The sequence below is a fragment of the Poromitra crassiceps genome (genome assembly GCF_964638095.1).
Source record: "Poromitra crassiceps genome assembly, chromosome: 15".
Lineage (NCBI taxonomy): Eukaryota > Metazoa > Chordata > Actinopteri > Beryciformes > Melamphaidae > Poromitra > Poromitra crassiceps.
The window spans coordinates 14,906,487-14,929,867 of NC_139634.1; the positions used below are offsets into that span (position 1 = coordinate 14,906,487).

The window sequence follows — 23,381 nt, forward strand, 5'->3', positions numbered from 1 at the left end:
ATTTCTTGAATTTCCACATTTATTTTGCTTTTGTTTGCAGTGCATATTCGTTTAAACTTTGTGTGATTTTAGTTTTGCAGTGCCTATATGTACTTACTTGTGTAAGTCATTTTCTGTAGTGTTTTTGTATGGTTTGTTGTGTTTGTTTTGGACTTCTGCATGCTTTTATTTTGTAGAACTGGCTTTGTGCATTGTCTACAACTTTATCATGGCTTCACACCTGGTGCCATCTAGTGCCAATCAGTGCTAATGAGAGCACACCTGTGTCTAGTGGCTGGATGGACTGGCTGTTCGGGTGGCCTATCAGGGGGGGGAAGCTGGAGTTGAACGGACCAATCAGCTGGCCCCAGAGGGAGGACTTATTTATTGTTTTGGGGTATAAAGGCAGTTTGTGACACAGGAGAAGCAGAGGACAGTGAGATGTGGGGAGCTGAGAACCAGGATGCAAGCATCAGCAGCGACCAAGGTGACATGTGGCCAGACAGACCAGACCGAGCCCTAATCACTGCACACTAGGGGCCAGCAGTGACGGGGGGGAACCTCTCTCCCTCCCGCGTAAGTCGCCTAACAGACCGGTGTTTGGTTCTGTGGCATTAATGACAGCAAGTGTGTTGTAAAAGCATGTTTTACTGGCCCCCAGTTGTCATCTGCAGGCTTGGCCAGAGAAGAAGACCCAGAGCAGTGTCAAGTGCGGCGAGACAGACTGACCCAGATGGAGCCCTAAACACCACACGCTAGCGGCCAGCAGTGGGTCCAGTACAACAGTAGCACTTTGGCCTACTCACAATAACAACAGTAAGTAATACATTTAATTCACAATAAACTTGTGCCCTCATCACATACTTTATTTATTTCCTTTATGCTATTTTCTGTCTCCCATCCTCAATTAAAAAATATCTATATTTTCATGCTTTATTGACAGATGTATGTGAGAGAGGGGAGGACATGCAGCAAATTACCACGGGTCGGATTCGAACCCAGGTCTCTGCCATGAAAGCACCTGATACGGTCCTCACTCAACCCTCTGAGCCACCACAGCCCTGCTTCTGAGGAGAGACTGCATGACTGCGACATGGCCATCACACACATGGACTTAGACTTAAATCAGCTTACTAGGTTAAATAGAATCTCAATTATATTACAGCCATTTCTGGTGGCAAATTGCTCAATTTGCTCCACAACAGAGGAGAAAAACCGTGGCAGTGCTTTGGTGGTACACTGTATGTCAGCTGCCTACTGAGGTAAGGCTCGTGAGTTCAAGCCTGGGATGTGCACACATCCTTAGATAGTGAAAAGGTTTGTATTTAAATACAAGTGACAATACACTTCTAATTAAGATATTAAAGTGTTAAAATAAATGTTGTTCAATACACTATACTGCAAAGGAGGGTTCCCACAGCAGGTTTTGAGCCCTGGGCCCCGTTCCAATACCCATACTTCCATACTATTTAGTAGGCAAAAAAAGATTTAGTATGTCCCAATACATAGTATGTCAGATGCAGTATGCCAAGAGTACCAGGATGTTGTACTACATCAGCTCCTATTTCGGAGTATGCATCGATGCATGCTGCTTCAGCCAAACTTCCCCACAATCCTTTGCGCAGCAGGAAGTTATGTCTTCTTCTTCTTCTTCTAATGTTTTATGGCGGTTGGCAAACAACTTTTTGTGCATTACCGCCACCTACTGGAGTTACGTCGCACTGACTGAGCTAATTAACTTTAAGAAAGCCTTGAAATATGTTAAAACCAAACAAGCATGGTGTGTACCAAAACATGTATATCTTGATTCCTGTTTAGATCTCTGACTTAATGTTTTTGCTTTATTTATTTTATTTTGTTTATTTGATTGTCTGTTCCAATTTTGTAAATGTTTAGTCTGAAGTTTTTGTATAATGTACTGTTTGTTACTGCCAGACTTTGTTTATTGAATTAAAAAAAGAAAAAAAAAAGAAAAAAAAACTCAAATGTGGCGCTGCGGACGTCGGCGGAAGTGAGCAAGAGGTCGGAGTTCAGGAAGCTCACGTGACGACAGATGTAGTGTGTCCCAATAGTATGCATTTTGCATGCATGCTGCACACTACAATCCATACTTTGTGAGGGCAGCGGCAGTACATACTACAAGAAAGAAGTACAAGTATGGGTATTGGAACGGGGCCCTGGTCTACCAGAACTGCACTGTTACTCAGCCACACAGACAAACCCACACACCTTTTGTTCTAACTGTATTCAATGTAATGCTATGATCAGAGGTGAGTTCTTTTCAAAACAGTTTGTTTACCTTTTGAAATGCGCAAGCATCATTTACCACGAGAGAGCTGGAAATCCGTATCTCTGAACATAAAAGCAATATTAGGAACAAAGTTGAAAAATCCTCGGTAGACACTTTAATTTAGTGGGGCACGACGTGTGCTCTCTCAGGTTCCAGGGTATAGAATTTGTGGGACCTTTGAAAAGGGTCGGTAACAGGGACAGATCTCTGTTACAAAGAGAAGCCTTCTGGATACACACCCTACAGACAGAACATCCCAAAGGCCTCAATGAGGAATTATTGAGCAGTTTCCTTTAGATTTTTTTTTAATTACTATTTTTTTTATTTGTATTTTTTTTACTACATTTATTCTTATCCTGCCTGATGTACTGGGTACAGCAGGACCAATGCCCTAGTCTTTTTCCGTCTATCTGCTTTAGTTGTGGCCTACCAACCTCAATTGCGGCACCATGCATAACCCAATTGATCTATTAGGTGCAAGTCGTACTCCAGAGGTCCTTGATATAGAGCTACACATATCTTCCTTTGTCCACTGATGTAGCATCTTATGAATGTAACATTTTTGTAATTGTGTTTTCTACAAATGTATTTCTACAAATGTACTCTAATGGTGATGATTTGGTGTGGTGTAAAATACTTTATTGCTTAATTGATTGCATTTCCGGTGTTATTGTATATAGCCGTCATTTCCGTCTGATTCAGCACAATGCTGAAGAAGGCCTGTTTTGCTGAAACGTCCGTTGTAGCTTTCAATTGCCCAGATGATGGATTAAACCTTTAAAAGGACATTCAAGTTCTGTTCTCTCCTACCAAACTCACAGACCTACCTGACTGTTGTTGGATTGTTTCTGATTGGCTGTTGAATGAAGTAATTGCTTTAAAATTAAGGTCAGAAGAGGCTTCCCGGTGGTTCACTGGCTTGAGTGTGTACTGTGTACCATGTAAACTGTCCTTCACAGTGACCCGGGTTCAAATCCAGCCTGTGCTCATTTGTTGCATGTTCTCTCTCCCACACCTGTGTCTTTCTCTCACTATTAGTCTGTCAATAAAGCATAAAATGCCTGAAAAAAGTCTAAACTAAAAAAAACACTAAAGGAAAATTACTTATCTGCATGTAAAAAAAAAAAAATCAACACATTTTCTTTAACAATTAAAGTTTCTCAGAGACTTTCTGACTCCACCCCCCCCCCCCAGCTTTCCTGTGGGTGAAAGAGTGATAATGGGAGAGAGAAATTGCGGGGTTTGGTGAGGAGTCCGCTGTAAAAAGTTAAACCAGACAGGTCTTTTCTCTCTCTCTCTTCCACACCTTTGTGTCTTTCTCAATAAAACAAAATGTCAAAATTAAAGATAAATCATAAAGGAATAGCTGTTATTTGTTTTTTGTACCATTAAAAGTTGTCAGGCACCTTCTGAGAAGCTTAACTCCCAACAGCTCATAGCTCAGTCAGCTGAGCGGCTGTCTCTGTCTGACAGGTAGACTGTTGGTTCAATTCCCGATGGAGGAGACATATTACAGCTCTGCCCTGTCTTTAACATCACCAGCGTAGCGCCTCCTACAGGCAGATACACAGAGCAACATAGCGCCTATACAGATCCACAGAAATGGGCACTGTGGACAGACATGTCATATACTGAGTCCACAGCAGTTTTTCAAAAAGTTATTCTAAGCCTGGCGGCAGCCAGCAGAAGTCACGATAACAGAAAACATAATTCCGATGTCAGTAAAGTTTCAGCTCTCTGTGGTTTTCTGTCTCATAACCCTCAGCTCATGTCTCTGCAGAGGTCAGGGGGGGAGAACATCCCCCCCCTTAGATCCAGGTAGTGCCAGCTGAACGGGATTAGAACCCACAACCTCTGGCCCCGGTGTCTCTGTGTGTATTATTCCTTCACACCACCAGCTGCCCTTCACACTCACAGCTCTTCTCCTGGCGCTCTTGTCTCTTCCCTCTGCCTGTCACCATTCAAAACTGACTGAGGCTCGAACCCACGACCGCAAAAGTGGCTGAGGTCTCAACATTGCTAGGCAGCAAGCCTACTCTCTGTGCCACCAAGTCAGACTGATCGAATGAGGTTTTCTCAGGGCTTTAAATGACTCTTTCCTCTGGCTGTCGACATTCAAAACTGACTGAGGATTGAACCCACAACCTCAAAAGTCACTGAGGCTCAAACACACAAGCTCCAAACTGCTAGACAGCAATCCAACTCTCTGAGCTAGTGGGTCATAGTGATTAAGACTAGAAGATTAAAGTATAGTCTTTATGCATCTTAAAATATGTTTTGAAGGGACCTTTTAAGTTGAATAGTACTGTATTTGAATTATATTAATATGACGTGAGTTTATATTCGCCTTGCACAGAAAACCTTTTACTTTTATACTTGAGTACATTTCAGAGCCTGTACTTTTTTCCTTTTACTTGAGTAATTAAGTTGAATCAGTACTTCTGCTTTACCAGTCTTTTTTTTACACAAATAACTGTGCTTCTACTTAATCAGAGCAACAATGTGATTACATTTCGAATGACAAGAAAAAATTACACATCTGTGCAATAGGCTAAGTAGGCCTAAATAACTCAGATATAGGGTTTACAATTGTAATGTTCCATATAATGAAGTATCTCATGCTTGTTGATTTAATGATTGTTTTGCACCTGCTGCTCAGTTGCATGGAAAGAAGGTGGGAGCAGCCGAGTACAGTCAGCCAATCAGAGGCAGAGAGGGGCGGGTCATGCCTTCGCCATCATGGGAAAAAAGATATCACCTCTCTCTCACTCACAAGAGACCCATGTTACATTCAGGTACATTCAATTAGATTCAGCTGGGCTGGTGGTGCTTGCTTAAACCTGTGCTAAACCTCTGGTGTCACTCCACCCCTAGTTCAAAACTCTAGCACATTGTTGGAGGATACTGATTGGCTGTTCAATAAAGCAATTACTTTAACATTAACATCAGAAGAAGTAAGCTTTAGTCCTCCCACTGACCCGGGTTCAAATCCAGCCCATGGGCTTTTGTTGCATGTTCTCTTTTCCTCTCGCTCCCTGCGCTCTTATCTTTGTTTGTTTTTTACCATTAAAAGTTTTCAGAGATTTTCTGCCTGGCTTTCCAGGCTAAAAAATTGAACAGGTCAAACTTTTTACAGTGGGATTTTGGGCCAACTGTGTTTTCTCTCTCTCTCTCACTCTCGGTATAGGTCTCTCACCCACAAGAGACCCATGTTACATTCAGGTACAGTCAGTTAGATTCAGCTTGGAGGGTGGTGGTGGTGGTTGCTTAAACCTGCGCTAAATGTCTGGTGAGTGTGTACCATGTAAGCTGAGTCCTTCACAGTGACCCAGGTTCAGATCTGGAACAAATGACCACAGGGGTCATTTGTTGCATGTTCTCTATCTGTCTTTCTATAACTATACATCTGTCAAAGCATAAAATGCCTGTAAAAATGCCTAAAATCAAAACAAAGCAAAAGCACTTATCTGCATGTTAAAAAACCCAATAAAACATTTTCTTTAAACATAAAAGGTTTTCAGAGACTTTCTGACACTCCCCCCCCCCACACACACTAGATTTATGTTGATTGACAGCTGAAATGTAAAAAAAAAAAAATAGCCTGGCTTTGCAGGCAAAAAAAAATTGAACAGGTCAAACCTTTTACAGCAGGATTTTGGGCCAACTGTGTTTTCTCTCTCTCTCTCACTCTCGGTATAGGTCTCTCACCCACAAGGGACCCATGTTACATTCAGGTACAGTCAGTTAGATTCAGCTTTGGGGGGTGGTTGCTTAAACCTGTGCTAAACATCTGGTGAGTGTTTACCATATAAGCTCAGTCCTTCACAGTGACCCAGGTTCAAATCTGGCCTGTGGTCATTTGTTGCATGTTCTCAGTCTCCCACTCCTTCCCACGGATTTATACTAGTCTAACTACATGTATTTAACTGCTCCCCAACACTGATTTTTAACCTGTTAAGGCTATGCTTTCCACAGGTGAATCTTATCAGTTAATAGGGTTAATGGTACACAACTAAAAGTACAATCACTCAAAAGTGGAAGCTTATCATTTGTTATCATTAAATGCAAATAACATACATTAGTTTAAGACAAAAAAAGCTTAAGAAAAACTCAGATGCAAAAGCATTTTTTTAATGATTTCAGAATCTTTTTATTTGAAATGTCAGTGTTCAAGAGAAAATAAAACAGCAATATAAATATTAGCATAAAAATAAGAGTAACATGGGGGTATAGCGTGGGGGCTAAGCGTTTCATAAGAAAGATAATACAGCAGGATAGAATAGGATTAATTCAGCAGCAGACGGACTTACACATATAATATATATAATCATTTGTTCATATGGACAAAGAGAGAAAGAGGCATTCTTTCACAAATGCACAAGATAAAATCACAGCAAAAGAACATTAAGAGGTTACAGAAGGATAGAAACATTTCCAATATATTTTTTTGTGTTTCGTTTTTTTACAGGGTGATAAAATAGATAGAGAGAGAAAATGAACACAAAAATATGCGCAACACATATCACAAGTTAACTAGTCTACGTGTGTCACTTTGTTTACTTATCATCTAAAGTTATCATCAGCATCGTCATCTTTAATTCATTTATTTACACTGAAGAGTTAGTTGGCTTCCATGGTGCTTAGTTACTACATTGCAACACAAACTGTTGAAGAACATCTCAGATTTTTATTCATTAGATTTTTTTTTACGGCGATTTTCTTATTTTTCTTGAAAAACAAATGCAACACATTCCAGTAGTAAGCCACGCCTTGTGGATAGGGACTTTTATTTTGAAAATGCTGGACGTGGTCCCTACTATACAAACAACTGGCTCATACCATCGACAGGACTTGCGTTTATTTACAGTGGGGAAGAGCCTTCACAGGACCAGGGAGCGGAGGGGAGGAGTGAGCGGTAGAGAGCCTGAGGTTAGCACTGAACAGAGTGGATGTCAATAGAGGGCTAGCATGGGGAGCTAACTCTGAAGCCCCCAGCTCCCTCTCAAGTGGTATCTCCTCTCCAACAGGGACACATGTGCTTGGGTCTGTTGACCTCTACCTGGGTCAGTGCATTAGAGGAAGTTTAGGGGGCGGGGTGGGTCAACACTGGTGCCTCTGTACATTCAGTGGGTAGAGCCAAGGTTGCTTCCCACCCCCTTGTCAATGTAATGGTGCCGCCCCAGACTGGGTACCCTTCACCAGCCCTCTCCACTCCCCCTGACCCAGCCTGCAAGCTGTCTCTTCATGCAGTGGTGCCCGGCCAGTAGCCTGACGGACAAACGGACGGCAAAGGAAAGACTTATCTTATATAAACACTTCCTCTATACTATCCAATCATTATCTCCCAAAGAAAAAAAACATGTTATTGTCTTACGTCAAGAAGTTTCATCAGCACTTCAGGATAGCAAGGGTGAATACTCTTGTTTTTGCAGGCCCTAGCGGCCTGCAAAGTGTCTAGTAGAGACTCCTAAGCACTTAAGTTTACCACGGCTACACGTTTGCCTAAAGACTGAAGTGATTTCCTACCCCTACATCGTCTCATCTTTAGAATACGAACAGTGCATTTCTTATTGTTTGGCTCTCGACACGGGGTAGTGAGTGAGGGGAGGAGACAAGCTGGTTTGGGAGAGGGGGAGGGGGCAGGACAGCAGGACATGTTGTGCCCCATCTGGGGCTGTAATCCACGGAGCCAGTGACCGCTGCTATGCCACCTGCATGGACAGCATGGCCTGTGACATCACAACACACGCGCCTGCTATGCCACCTGCATGGACAGCATGGCCTGTGACATCACAACACACTCCCCACTCTCCGCCAGCCCTTGCTCCGGGTGCATGCTCAGGTCATAAGAAAATCAGAGGAGATTTCAATCTTATATATCTTTTAAACTACGATTACAAAAGTAATGTGTCATTTTGTGTCAAGTAAATGCTACATGTGCATTATATTGACCTGCGTTTGGAGGGAGGACTATAGGTTCAGGATGCCCTCCTCCTTGCTTTTGCAATGCATAGTTTTGCAACTCTAAAATATATGGTTTGAACCTAAAGGAGCATGCAGAAGAGTGTGTAATGTCAAACAGCCTTATATCCATAGGAGCTTTAATATCCTGCAAGGCTGACCCTATATAGGAATCTAATGGCAATCTAGCATACTTTACAATATAGCTGACTTTCCGCGTCGGGGAAAGGGTGCGATAAATCCAACATGAAACACATTTAAATGTCACCTCTGAATACATCACTGGGCCTCGTCATCCCAGCAGGTTTCCTCACACTGAATCTCTTTGTCTGAAATGAATCCGAGTTCATTTGATTTTGCCGAAAAAAACACGACAACCCTCCATGCCCCTCCCCCACAAAATATCTTCTTCACCAACACCGATACGATTACATGAGGAATACGAGACCTTGAGCACAACACGGTTTTCCCAGTATCAACAAAAGCCTTCAGCACATTCAGATTCTTCAAGGCCCTCTAGACACACTTTCAAGGAACCATCAACATCGTCCATGGGGGTCATAGTGATTTGCTGTCAGTATTGAGACCGTGGCTGGCGTGGGCGACAGCGGCGCGGTAAGATACCTAACAGAGGGGGGGGTGTGGGGGGCGGTCGAATTTCTCATCAGATCAGGCCGGGTGTGTCATTCCTCCGCCTCCCTCCACTCTACTTCTTCTCCTTCTTGGTGGACTTCTTCTTGGAGGCGGGGGTCTGGGCGGCCTTGGGGGGCTCGGGCTGGGCGGAGACCTGGGGAGGGGGCAGCGCCTGCTGGGTAGCCTGCTGAGCGGAGGCCTGCTGCTGCTGCTGCAGCTGCTGCTGCTGCTGCTGCTGCTGCTGCAGCTGCTGCTGCTGCTGCTGCTGCTGCTGCTGCTGCTGCTGGGGGTTGGAGGTAAGCGTGGCCGTGCTGCCCGGGATGTAGACGTTCTGCCGGTAGTCGGGCACGTGCTGCAGGGTGAACTGGGGGCTGTAGCGGGTGCTCAGGCCCATGGTGCCCGGTCCCAAGGTGCCCGTAGCCTCGCTCACTTCTGGGGGGAAGAGAGACAGAGCGGGGAGGGACAGGGAGGAGGGACGGGAGAGGAGAGAGGGATGGAACTTGTTAAACAACAAGAATCTTGAATGTTTTTTTTATTTCGCAATATGATGTAAAAGGGGTGGAACAACAATGGTACACAGGAGAGATTAAAGTGATTGAAAGCCTCCATATCTAAAGGAAAAACAACGTATGTGACTGAAGGGAGATTGTGTGTGAGCTTTAGCTACGATTTTAGGATATTCCATTGCTCTGGCAAAACGGAGTCTCCGGGGGAACGAACGCTTAAACTGTGAGGGCATGAATGGACAACATGAACAGAAGAGAGGGAAATTGGTGACTGGTGTAGAGAATGTTTGTTGAGAAAACCATCTACACTGCATACTCCTCTCTGTGTTGGTCTTTTCGTCTATTACGCATGCCCTGACTGTGTGCACATGACGTAACTCTGCTCAGCTCATAACTCTCCCCCAGCCCCTGCATTGCAGAGCCACAGACAGAAACGCCCCCTCCCCCATCCTCCAGCTCCTCTCAACCAACCTATATAAACCCACGCAGAAACCCTCGTGCTAACTGCACTGACTTCTTCACAGCCAAAGCCATGACTAAATACATTGTTATTTTGAATACTCTTCTACTTCTGCTCAGTAACAGACTGTGCTTTACACATTGATTAGACAAGTGCTACTGTGTAACGCTTATCAACACAATGACATTATCCGGAGTGGAGAGATGACCTTCAACATTTTTAACATCTACTATTTGTTTTGTAGTTGCTTCGTCCCTCCCTTACGGCACTGACTGTTCCTTCTGTGTCTCTGTCTGTGCTGGCATGCAGGTTAACTCAATGACGAAGACAGAGCTCTTCTCTCTCTCTCTCTCTCTCTCTCTCTCTCTCTCTCTCTCTCTCTCTCTCTCTCTCTCTCTCTCTCTCTCTCTCTCTCTCTCTCTCTCTCTCTCTCTCTCTCTCTCTGATGGAAAATCTCCACATCCCATCCGGCGCAGTGTCCAAGACGGGGGGAGGGTGTGTGCGTGTGCAGGGAGGGGAGCTGTGATGTGTCAGGGTGGTTGAAATAACAATGGAAACAATGACTTGAGTCTGTGTGGCAACAGATCTGCCCGTCTCTCACTCCACTATTTCTGTCTGTTTTGTGTTTGCCTGCAGCTTTGCCCTCAAGTTCAATTTGATGTGTATCTTTCCATGTTAGAATTATTACAAGGCCTTCCATAGCAACCGTCCAATGAGTCAGTGTGTGTGTGTGTGTGTGTGTGTGTGTGTGCGTGCGTGTGTGTGTGTGTGTGTGTGTGGTAACTGCAGCAAAGGAGGAATAGGGGGGAAAGGTTGTATGGGGGGAGGGGTGTAATATTGCAGAGTTCTGAATAGCTTTACACTCTGAATCTGTAGTTTTGTTGGAGCCCAAAGGTGCAAGTATTGTAATATAGAGACGCTGCGTGAAATAGGCCACGCCCATCACAGGGGAAAGCTCTCCGTTCACTTCCACACACCAGCGTCATATTCCTTGAATTAAACATAGCTAAAAGCTGTTGTGTGGTGCGCTGCGCAGACAGCAAATGTAAAAAATCGCCAGTTAAAGTTTTTTTGTACTCCCGAGGAAGCCATTGAGAATTGGCGAGAAGAAAAATGTGGATGGTGTTCATCTTCCGTATATATATGATCTTTGTGTGCAACACACGACAATGCACGCGACATATGAGAACGCCAGGATTGGGGGGGGAGTTTGTGTTTCCCCCCGTTTTGGGCGTGGTTTCTGAATGATGACGCGCTCTGCAGTGTCTCTATAGGCACACAATGTTTTCTTACAATAAAACATTGTGCATGTGGCTAATGTGTACAGTGGAAACATGCATCTCTATCATGTTATTGAGTTAAACACACTATCGGGGCTACTGCAGGTAGCCTAATGCCTGAATAATATCTGAAGCTTCCTTCAGATGCTTGTTGGCACACTACCACTATGCATGCACAATGAGCCATGGAAACATGGAGGTGGACAGAGAGAGCTATAGATGTCCTCCAGCCAAACAGGAATGTAGCCTGACCCACCCCTGCCCCCACACCCTGCTCTTTGCCCTTCTTGCCAAGCCAGCCCTGGGGGTGGGGTGTGGGTGGAGTGAAGCCGACTAGCTGGATATGAGGATGAACACAGAGGGATGGGTTCGGGAGAGATGTAAGAGGTATGGGACTCACCGTTAGCTGCAGCCATCAGGGCGTGGAGCTGCTCCGCCTCGGTCGGGGGCTGGGGCCAGGGACCAGTTCCCATGGCAACCTCGGGTCCTCCAACTGCCCTATAACCAAACGGAGGAGAAGAAGCATCAATAACTGACGGCAATTTTCAGAAGTCCTCTGGTGTGTGTGTTTTGTTTGATTGCTGGTTTGACAGTTGGTGGTTTATGATGTCAAGGCAAAGCAGCTGATGGAGAAGTACACAGCCCACAGCACAACAAGGTGCGCCTCTCCAAACAAGCACACATGCACACACACACACACACACACACACACACACACACACACACACACACACACACACACACACACACACACACACACTCTAAAGTTTAAACCCAGTACAACATTCTCACACTCTCTAGTATGACCAGGAGCACTACACCATGTTGTTCATCTGATTAAATGTGTAATGGTGCCACCTTTAAGGGAAATAGCCGTCTACATGTAGTGCTCAGTGAACACTGAACATTTCCATCTGGGCAAATTCATCTTCAAAGACTTGTTTGTTTAAAGTCGCTAATTTGCATGTGGGCGGAACAAAGGGAAAAGCAGACCTGCAATCTATTACGCTCACCTACTTATTTCCCATACTCAGACTCTACAACTCACAACCAGGTCACAGTGCTGGATCGTTTCTCTGCTCCTGTTTCCATAGTAATAATCATCTACCTGTGGAATAGAATAGTTTTGATTGCCCGTGAAAATGCACTATTTTATCCTCATGCTAGTGCCATTAGACGTCGTCAGAACATTAATAAAGATAAGTTAGACAGCTGCTTTGCTTTGAAATGTCACTTCTTTAGAGTCCACTCGTAAGTCACCGACAGACGAAGAACACCTGGAGAACCACTATGGATCGCTGCCCACTGGACTTGTTTCAGAGCAAAAAAAGAGTGCAGATGGTTCTGACTCTCCTAACTACTCCCTCAACCTCCTCATTTGTATGACTGCTGACATGTGCACTACGAGTTAACTATTTCAGTGGCGCTCCTGAGGGCCTACAGTGGCGTATCATTACATTAGCCCCGCAGGGTGCTGTGTAAAAGGTTCTCGTGGAGTCTGCGGCTCCAAAGAGGAAACTCAATGGCATGTCGGGGGTTAAAAGGACACCAGGGTCTCAGGCCCTACTTCCTGACTTATATGGACTGCAGTAAAAAAAAAAAAAAAAAAAAAAAGGGCGAGGGTGTATGTGCTATGTGAGTTTATTATATGTGATGCACTTAAAAGGAATGCCTCTCCTTTGGTCCAATTAAAAACCTCCTGGGCAAAAAGTTGTGGACCAGGAAATTGACCAAGAGAAAGTAAGGGGGAGAATGCAGGGGGGGGGGCAAGAAAGAAAATTCTAACACAAAAACTGGGCGGTGTTCAAGTGCAAGTTCCCGGATCTCACTGCCAAAAGTCTAAAGCGGTTTTCACTTCAGTGCCAGAGAGAGATGGAGGCAGAGGAACATGCATGTCCTCTGCCAAGCAGCCAATGAGAAACAGACTGGGCTAGAGCACAGTCAGTAAAACTGGGACAGCCATTTTGTGCCTCTTTGCGTCACTGAAGATAAGGGGGGGGGGGATGCGTCACTGAAGATAAGGGGGGGGGGGGGATGCGTCACTGAAGATAAGGGGGGGGGGGGGGGGATGCGTCACTGAAGATAAGGGGGGGGGGGGGGGGGATGCTTCACTGAAGATAAGGGGGGGATGCTTCATTTATCCCCAATTAGCGTCTCCCCGCACTTATCACATCCTGTGGTCACGCTAAGCACTTCCTGTGGTCAGGGTTATCACTTCCTGTGGGCAAGCCTGTGAAATGTGGCCCAGAGGGAAGACCAGAGAGGGGTCTCCCTTTTCCTCTGTAACCACGCATGAAGTAGACATTGTATCTCTGAGGAAACCCCTCCCTCTCATTTAGAACCTTGTAGACACTAACTTTAAACCTGATTTAAAGAGGACATGAAACATTTGATCATATGACTCTAGTTCATTTGCATATCACCTCAGACAAGACTGGACACTGCGTTCAAGTCTGAAATGTACCTAGATTTGCTAGAAAGATAAACAACATTTCAGCTTTTCGCCAACTAGGGCACTGCTAGATGATGTCACTAGGTCGACTGTACAGTAGCCTACATAGTAAAGATTTTGAACATTTTGATGAATCAAAACAACTGCAATCCAAGTCAGAAACACAACAGCATAATGCTGTGAGCCTGTTAGAATTCAAAATCCTTACTACCAATACAACACTTAACTAGCCTGTACTCCACTACTGTACTCAACCTAGTGGCATCATCTAGCAGCGCCCTAGTTGGTGAAAAGTTCAAATGTTTTTATCTTTCTGGGAAATCGAGGCAAATTTCAGACTTGAAAGCAAAGCAGTGTCCTGTCTTGTCTGAGGTGAAATGCAAATGAACTAGAGTCATGTGATCCAGAGCAATCTAGTAAGAGAGTGCAAAATGCGTGACATGATGTAGCCAATGAATAGCCAGGAAGGGCGCTACGTTTGAATGCATAAAATAAAGCTGATAATATACAATTTGATTCTTTAAATGTCTGACCCTTTCAATGTACACCCCAAATGCTCAACAGTGCTGCTTAATCCCAGAACCTTACTTCCGGGAACTTTTGTGAGGTAAAAAAAAAAAAGGTCCATTGAAGTGAATTGAGATGTCGCAACTCTTCTATTATACGGCTCTGATATGATCAAATGTTTCATGTCCTCTTTAAACATAGAAGATCAAACTACGTCACATGGTATCTGTCTTATCTGCATATTGACATTAAGAGTTTAGTTTATGTGTTCAACCTCCAAACGACAAAATCAAATCACTCATCATCAGACAGGAAGTCTCCTTCCTGGTCGCCTGTTTCCCAGCTGATAAATCACATGAAAAAGCCGCATGTGGTCATGTCTGGCTACAGCCGTCACAGACGTACAACAAAGCCAACACTATACGGTAAGCCGGTCCTCGAGCAGGAGAGACAGCAAGACCTCTCAGAGAGACTACTATATGTATGGCACACATATATATATACAATGAAGAGCAAATCTACAAATATATACAATGAAGGGCAAATCTACAAAAACACTGCACGCAAACTGAAAAGTATCACAGTCCTCTCTATGCCACAGCAGGCATTGTGGCCTATATGCACATCGAGCAACAGAGCCCATCAATATTTCAGGGGGACTAGAAAAAGCTACGGTACATCTACACACAGCACAGCACTCCACTGCAGCGCACTACCTAAACAACTCCAGCCGCTCTCTGCCCTTACTAGCTGATTTCCAGTCAGGTCCCACCTCCTCCGCCTCACCGCCATTTAATAACGGACACTGAACAAAACTGAACCCTGATCAGCTACTAAGGGCAGAAATTGGCCGCAGTGTCTATGTCTATGTTGATACCTTGTCCCGCTCTTCTGCGTCCATCGTATATGTGTTGCGTACGGCATGTAGGGACTAAAAACACAACAGGTTATGCAGTCTGAATTCTGAAATAACCATTTATTCTTTTTTTTTTTTAATATTTCATATTTCTATTTCAGAGTCAGTCTAAGGAATGGGAAAATGCAGTGACTCTGTGTACTAGTTCTCAGTGGAAAATATGTTGAGTGAGCCTGTCACAGCCATTTAAAATACCAGAGATGGGAAGTTAGTTTTCTTTCTCTTCCCCCCCGCTAACATGGATTATGTCCAATGCATCCCATAACCCCGGTGGTATTCCAAAATGGCCGTACTCGGAGAACCAAAGCCGCCCTCCCCAGATGCTTCTGTCAGAGAGAGGGCTTGACCCAGGGAATGTGTTGTGCAATCATTGTTGTGGAAACTGTTCCGGCATACACCACTTGGGCAAACAGAATATGGGCTAAATAAGCATCGGACTAGTGGGCAGCACAGCCACAAGCACACACACTCGCACGCACAAGCAGACTGACAAATGTGGGTCGATATCTAGTGCCACGTGACAGGCAATCACTGAGGTCAAAACATTAAATCTCACGTAAGCAATCAATGTGACCTCTCAGATGGAAGAAAATAAACCAGAGAGAGAGAGAGAGATAGAGATAGAGAGAGAGAGAGAAATACACTCTCCCATCCCCCACTAGCTCTGGTCCCCTTAACTCATCAGCTGTACTGAGTGATGGCACACAGGCTCAGAGAGCGCAGAGGAGGAGAGGAGAGGGGAGGGGGAGTGGAAGCTGCGGCAGCCATTTTATATAGCAGCCTGCGAACAGGCAGAGATGCTCGTCCCTGAGTAAATATCAGGAATTGATTCGCCCGAGCAGAATCACAAATTCAAGTATATTCGTAAATCGGACAATGTTATTCAGAATCCGATTTAGATGACGGCATTATGGCTTCAATTCTGATACACTGTTAATTTCTGTCCTATCAGTGAATATGAGCGCAGATGTGACCAGTACTTTACAATCTGGACCTGCAGGCAGTAAGTCTATATGGCCACAGTACTGACTACCATCCACAGTACTGACTACCATCCACAGTACTGACTACCATCCCCCTCTCTCTTCTCTTTCTCACACCGCATCACTCTTTCCTCCATTAAAGCTATGCTTGCGTAGGACAAAGACATGTCCTTGATGTTACAGGGCATGTGTGTGTGTGTGTGTGTGTGTGCGTGTGTGTGTGTGTCTTAGTCTACTCACCCGCTAGGTCCGGGTCTCGGTCCCTGAGTGAAGCGCCAGTCATTGTTGGGAGGTTTTTGCTGTGAAGAGAGCAGAAAATGCATCGTGAACTAAGAATAACAGCATGAGGTTTGTGATGTGTGTCTTCTGCTTCATGACACATTGCCTTGTGGTTAGTATATTGGTGTGTTAATGGCGTCTGTCTGTGTGCAGCCTCTTGTGTGTCTGTGTGTGTTTGAGGAAAAAGCTGCAGACTGCTAGAGGGGCTGAACAAAGAGTTATTGATGTCAACAAACGTCCATAAGCTCAGGCGTCCATTTTGTTCCAAGAGCCATGGAGCAAAGACACACACAACACACGCACGCACGCACGCACACACAAACAAACAGACTGGGCCTTGGTTTATAATTAGGGACAGGAACCAAAAACAAAACAAAGTCAGAGAATATCAAACAGAGAGCTAAATGAGATATGAAAGGGGGGCTTGGGCCCTCGCTGTATGGAGGCTGCACTGACGATCACAGAACCTTATTACAGAACCTCGCAAATACAGCAAGGAAGGTACCCCCAAGCTTGACGGGACACTCCACGGGAAAACAAAACAATGCTGATTCATTTTGCACATAAGCTGACATATCTGAAAACCGTAAACAGTTCTGCAGGCATTCATTTAGTTTGACAGTTGACCAGTGATGTCATTTGTGTGCATGAACGACATCACTGGTCCACAACTCAACTCAAATCAACTCTCAACAACTGTCAAATTAAATGAACGCCTGCAGAACCATTTACAGATATGTGTGAGCTGATCATGTGCAAAATGAATCAGCATTGTTTTTCAGTGGAGTTCTCCTTTAATGGAGATATGGCAGGCTGCCTTTGTGGATGTGATTTAGACATCCAAGGGACTTCTCCTAAAGAGGGATCATCTGACTCATTTGGTGATCTACACACACAGAGATCAGTCTGAAATACGGCTGCTCACTGATCTTAAATGATAAACGGATGGACACAGACAAAACGGAGACGCTCCCCATGTGTGTGACTTAATGCCTTGTTGATGGTGAGAGCGATCGGGCCATTCCCAGCACTGCTAATTAAGCCATTCTGTAACTCGCAGCGCTCTCATAAACACCTGATTGTTAGTGCATGCAGATGACAGAGAGTCTGTAGAACATAAAGCTGTTTGTTGTTGTGATACCAACACTTAATGAGGAGATGGTGGTGATCACAGTCTTTCCTTCTTCTCATCTATACAGTATGTCCGTGCCACTCTATTGTCTTATACCCCATTGCACTTTCATCTATCTTCTGTACTTCACTGATCTTCTCCTGCCTGTCCCATCTCTCTCTCTCTCCCACTCTCTCTATGTCTAGTTGTGCAGTGATGCTCTCTCTCTCTCTCTCTCTCTGTGTCTAGTTGTGCAGTGATGCTCTCTCTCTCTGTGTGTCTAGTTGTGCAGTGATGCATTCTCTCTCTCTGTGTCTAGTTGTGCAGTGATGCTCTCTCTCTCTCTGTCTAGTTGTGCAGTGATGCTCTCTCTCTCTCTGTGTCTAGTTGTGCAGTGATGCTCTCTCTCTCTCTGTCTAGTTGTGCAGTGATGCTCTCTCTCTCTCTCTGTCTAGTTGTGCAGTGATGCTCTCTCTCTCTGTCTAGTTGTGCAGTGATGCTCTCTCTCTCTGTCTAGTTGTGCAGTGATGCTCTCTCTCTCTCTGTCTAGTTGTGCAGTGATGCTCTCTCTCTCTCTGTCTAGTTGTGCAGTGATGCTCTCTCTCTCTCTGTCTAGTTGTGCAGTGATGCTCTCTCTCTCTCTGTCTAGTTGTGCAGTGATGCTCTCTCTCTCTCTCTGTCTAGTTGTGCAGTGATGCTCTCTCTCTCTCTCTGTCTAGTTGTGCAGTGATGCTCTCTCTCTCTCTCTCTGTCTAGTTGTGCAGTGATGCTCTCTCTCTCTCTGTCTAGTTGTGCAGTGATGCTCTCTCTCTCTCTCTGTCTAGTTGTGCAGTGATGCTCTCTCTCTCTCTCTGTGCCTAGTTGTGCAGTGATGCTCTCTCTCTCTCTGTGTCTAGTTGTGCAGTGATGCTCTCTCTCTCTCTCTGTGTCTAGTTGTGCAGTGATGCTCTCTCTCTCTCTCTGTGTCTAGTTGTGCAGTGATGCTCTCTCTCTCTCTGTGTCTAGTTGTGCAGTGATGCTCTCTCTCTCTCTGTGTCTAGTTGTGCAGTGATGCGCTCTCTCTCTCTGTGTCTAGTTGTGCAGTGATGCTCTCTCTCTCTCTGTGTCTAGTTGTGCAGTGATGCTCTCTCTCTCTCTCTCTCTCTGTGTCTAGTTGTGCAGTGATGCTCTCTCTCTCTCTCTCTCTCTCTCTCTAGTTGTGCAGTGATGCTCTCTCTCTCTCTCTCTCTCTCTCTGTGTCTAGTTGTGCAGTGATGCTCTCTCTCTCTCTCTCTGTCTAGTTGTGCAGTGATGCTCTCTCTCTCTGTCTAGTTGTGCAGTGATGCTCTCTCTCTCTGTCTAGTTGTGCAGTGATGCTCTCTCTCTCTCTCTAGTTGTGCAGTGATGCAGTGAATAGAACCTTGGCCTGGCTCCAGTCTCTGCTGCCTAATCGACACAAGAGCTCCCCGGAGAGAGGCCGGCAAGACGATGTGCTGCATTATTAAAAGAGCTGTTCTACCCTGGGGGATGATGGAGATGGAGAGAGAGAGAGAGAGAGAGAGAGAGAGAGAGACTTCAAAACATACCACTATCCCATTACAATAGTGGTCATACCGACAACACTGTAGTGCTGAGAAAAAAATAGCTGCCTGGGGGCAAAATTTGAGTCCACAAAGGAACTCTTTCATCCGCAAATACTGATCAATCAGGGAAAAGGGGGAAATAGATTCAGATGAGGAGAAGGCAAGTCTGTTTGGTTACATCCTCCTGAAAGAATTCCAATAGCAACACTCTAAGTAGTTATTATTAGGACTCCAAACCACGAGAGTATGCCGGCGAATGAAAAGACGTGGGCATACTTGAACTCTTGTATTCACTGCAATCCCTCACTGCTTAGTTTAGTGGACATTAGCGGTCTAAAAAATGGACTCAAAGATGTGCATGCATGTGTGTGGGCATGTGTGTCTGTCTGCGTTTTGGCGGGGAGAGAGCGAGTAGCACAGAGTGGGGGCGAGCGAGCATCCACAGAGGGGCCCAGCATTCCAGCTGTGTGACTCGCTCTCCGCAGCACACACACGCTTAGGTCACTCCCAAGGTCAGATCCCACCACAGGCATGTGGAATGAAGGAAAACAGACTCTGTACTGGGCCCACTGAGAGCTTCAGGAAAACACCTCGCTCCACTCACTGTACTGTTAAGTACTGTACTGGCTGGGCTGCCTTCACACACATCACTTTAAATGACAATTATAGGAATGCAATCCTCTATTTGCTGACGTAGCTGCTCAGCCTAAAGTCAAACTGGAGGACTAGGTCGAGTTTCATCCTCTCAAACAACCAGCTGAACCACCAACAGCTGTCAGATTCGTGATGCTTTAGACAGAGAAGGGCAGATCCCAAATCATGTTTAATGGCATGCATGGACAAAAATGTAACTTATTTTTTTCTCTAACTATCTGAACCTGTTTCCTCCTTGACTTCTCTTGCTAGACACTTAAACAGTCTCTAAAGTGAGGCCATCCCTTAAGGAAGATAAGATAAATCAAGCACTCCTCAAATTTTTTCCAGGTATAGACTCAACCTATTTCTCTTTCAGTGGGCTGGTCGAGAGAAGACTAGGTCAGACAGACTATTCAGGGAGACTGTCAATGCAGACAGCTGACGGAGCTCTGAGGGCAGTAAGGGATTACGATCCTGTGGGCCTCCATCCTCCTCCAATAGGGAGACTTTCCTAACAGCCTGGAAGCTGTACGCCGCCTGCTCCCATTGAGAGCTTTGAGGGATCCCCGGGTGAATTACCACCTGATCGAGTTCCACAGCTACTGCAGTGTGACGCCTATCAGCCCAGCTAGAAGCATGTGGATTGTGTGTAGAGCTGATAGTGAGATAAATCAGTGTGTGTGTGTGTGTGTGTGTGTGTGTGTCTGTGTGTGTGTGTGTGTGTGTGTGTGTGTGAGCTCTGGCTTCATCAGAAGGGATCAACTGCACTAATCGCCACACAGGCACATCTGGGCTGTGGACGTTGCTGAAACATCTGGTTCACTGGTTAAACCTTTTGCGTGTCATGGATGGAAGTGATTCACTAAGTCCCAAAGGTGTCCAAAACACATCAATATATTTTACAAGTGTTTCTCCCCCTCTCTCTCTCACACACACAAATTGGCTTTGTGTTGAGAGAACCATGACTGCACCTGGTGCTCTGTCTGGGGGAAAAAGGGAAGTAATTTCTGTTCTGTTGCTCTGATAACATTCAGCGCCTACACACAGTACACACAGTATAACCTTCACCAGTGTCCAACACATTCACTCTCTCCTGTCATTTCCCAGGCTATCTAACACATTTTTGTTTGCAGAGCCAGTGTCCTTGAACCTCGCTGACGATAACGCAAACCAAATTACTGTAACTCCTCAAATGTTATCTATGGAGAAGACCCATCACGCTGTTAAGTATAAGAGAACCGCTAAACACGAGAGAAAAGTTAATATCGCATATTCCTCTGTCACACACGCCAGCACTGTGACTCTGCTGACAAAACCCTTGGGGACAACTTCACTGCACCAGTTTGACACATGTGCTGCTTAAAGAAATAACAGTATTGACAAAACACTCATTCTAACTCAGCCAACACGCCCACACTCACAAATACTGAATCACTTCATCTAAAATGCACAAGAATCCCACAATCATGGACGAGTTATGATGTTGCTTTGGCATCTCTGCCTTCACTGCACATTATAGAGCAGAGTAAGAGGAAATGGCAGGAAGTAAAGTGGTGAGTCAGACTCGTGATATCACGATGACATGGGATGCTCCTTAGTCCAAAAGCCCCCCTCATCATGAGATGATCACCAAAAGCCCCCTTCATCATCATGAGACTATCATTATGACACGTTTTCACACAGTAGAAAAGGCCCCTACATCAGCAGCACGCTCCAGATGAATAGCAAACACACAGAAGGACAGTGGGAAACAACGCACAATGAGGCACTCGGGCCCCAGGGCCCTGCTAAGATTACACAGCACTCGAGGGCTCCAAGTGTGCTTTGTCCATACGCTCACGCACACACTCCCGTAGTGATGGCTGCTGCTTTAAAGCCATTAGAGAACGCACCGTCTGTCACTGTGTCACACGTGCGTAAAGAAATCCTCTCCTTCCCTCTATCCCTCTCTCTCTATCCTTCTACCGCTCTCTCTCTATCTCTCTCTATCCTTCTACCTCTCTCTCTCTCTCTCTCTCTGTTGTCCTGGCTGCACACGTGCCACGGGGGAAGGGAGACAGATGGTACCCTGCCCAGTGCTGGCCTCAGGGACAACCCGATTCAGCAGAGAGAGAGAGAGAGAGTCATTGAGTCTACTGTAAGTAAGAGAGGGTAGAGTCTATCTCACTATCATGTTACACAGACTCGTGAGAGACAGGGGAATCTGATAGAATAAATATACACAGGGGTAAACTTCCTGTTTTGTGGGGGAGAAATACTGTAATCTCTAAAACACCACCACAATAATGAGAACAGGCTTCATTTTGGCAGCTCTACATTTTAGGTGACAGGGTTTAGGATGAGAAAAACTCAAACTTTGATTCCCCCCCCCAACATAAACCTAACAGCAGACTTCACCATCCCTGATGTGATGAAGAGGTTTTCATCAAGGGAATTCCCTTCACATGAATCATCTGTGCCTCCTACAGCCCTCAGAGTTCCTTGACCATGAACCACTACAGGGATTTCCCATCTCGTACGTGTAGGAATGTTATTCTGGCTAGCCTTCCTTCACACACCATTCTGAACACAGTACTGTAACTTGTGTGACCACGGTTTTTGGAATGGAAATCACAACGGCAAGGCCAGCCTCTGTCCTGCGATGCACAGTCCTGGAACCAATCAGCAAAAGTTCAGAGGACAACAGGAAGTAGGGGGTCAGGCCACTGACCCCTTGAATTCCTGTTTTTCAGCCACTACTTTATTCCTTGACCCCCCCCCTCCCCCTTTTCCACTCTCTTTCCTCTGCACTCTTCCTCTCCTTCTCCCCCCCCTCCCTCTGTCATCCTGTTCCCTTCTGCCCCCCAGCCATTCCATTAGGCCAGCACTAGACCCGTTTTCATCTTATCCCTCCGTCAGATGCACTTTCTTCCCTTTCCTTTGTCGTTTCTTTAACACCATCCAGCTCTGTCTCTCTCTCTCTCTCTCTCTCCCTCAGATGATCTTTCTCCTGTCTCAAACACTGCTGCCCCTGCCAGTTCGGTTTAGTCATGCAAAGTCAGAGATAGTGACTGCATCTGCTAGCGTTGGTTTCCGATTAAATATTAAACTGTCCTTCATTTCCTACCCATGCTGCCCAACAGGACTGCACACAGCTCTAAGAGTGTCTTCTTCACGACGCACAGAGAGGGATGCTCCTGCTAAAACAAGAGCCTTTCTAGAGAGAATACTGCAGTGCTACGTGACTTAGATAATCTAGGTCAGCACTCTCATGTCAGGAGTACCAAGAGCATCTAAAGTATGATACTAACCTATAGATGTGTCTTTACAAAACCTATAGATAGATATGAACCTATAAATATGTCATTAGAAAAAGAACCCTGTAAATGGAAAAACTCTTTTTGAATACGAGTTAGAAATGACCACCGAATCTCCAAAACGCATACATTAGGGATGTCACAATATATCGTCCCACAATATATCGCGATATCAAAAAGTGACAATATGTATCGTTGAGATGAAATCTCATATCGCGAGAAAAAGAAGCTGAACATGGTGGCACTGATCTGCATCTGATTGCATGCTCGCTCTCCTTTTCATTGCTTTGTTTGAACAGACGAGGGACGTTACAGACACGGAGGATGAAAATGGTCAAATTACTCAAATTAGCGTGGAGGATGCCCCCTCAACTTACAAATCGATCGCAAAAAATATTGTTAAAATATCGTATCGCTATCGTGAACCCAATATCGTGTATCGTATCGTATCGTGAACTGACTGTATCGTGACACCCCTAACATAGATACATAGTAAGTGCCTGTGTTGCTCTTATCTCACCAGGGCATAT

At 45.2% G+C, this 23,381-nt stretch overlaps 1 protein-coding gene across 9 annotated transcripts in view; it reads right to left on the minus strand.

Annotated features, from left to right (window-relative positions):
- Positions 1 to 6,384: 6,384 nt before the first annotated feature.
- LOC310790480 (protocadherin gamma-C5-like) overlaps positions 6,385 to 23,381 on the minus strand; it is a gene marked incomplete at its 5' end in the record, with an annotated part of 66,299 nt that continues 49,302 nt past the window's right edge. For 3 of the 9 annotated variants that reach the window (XM_083652181.1, XM_083652177.1, XM_083652174.1), the window contains 3 exons: positions 6,385 to 9,295; positions 11,510 to 11,607; positions 16,208 to 16,266. In XM_083652181.1, the coding sequence (XP_083508307.1) occupies positions 8,937 to 9,295; positions 11,510 to 11,607; positions 16,208 to 16,266 (516 nt within the window). In that variant the 3' untranslated portion in view covers positions 6,385 to 8,936. Of the gene's footprint in view, positions 9,296 to 11,509; positions 11,608 to 14,945; positions 15,000 to 16,207; positions 16,267 to 23,381 lie in introns of all 9 variants that reach the window. The other 6 variants (XM_083652176.1, XM_083652175.1, XM_083652178.1 and 3 more) reach the window with 4 other exon arrangements.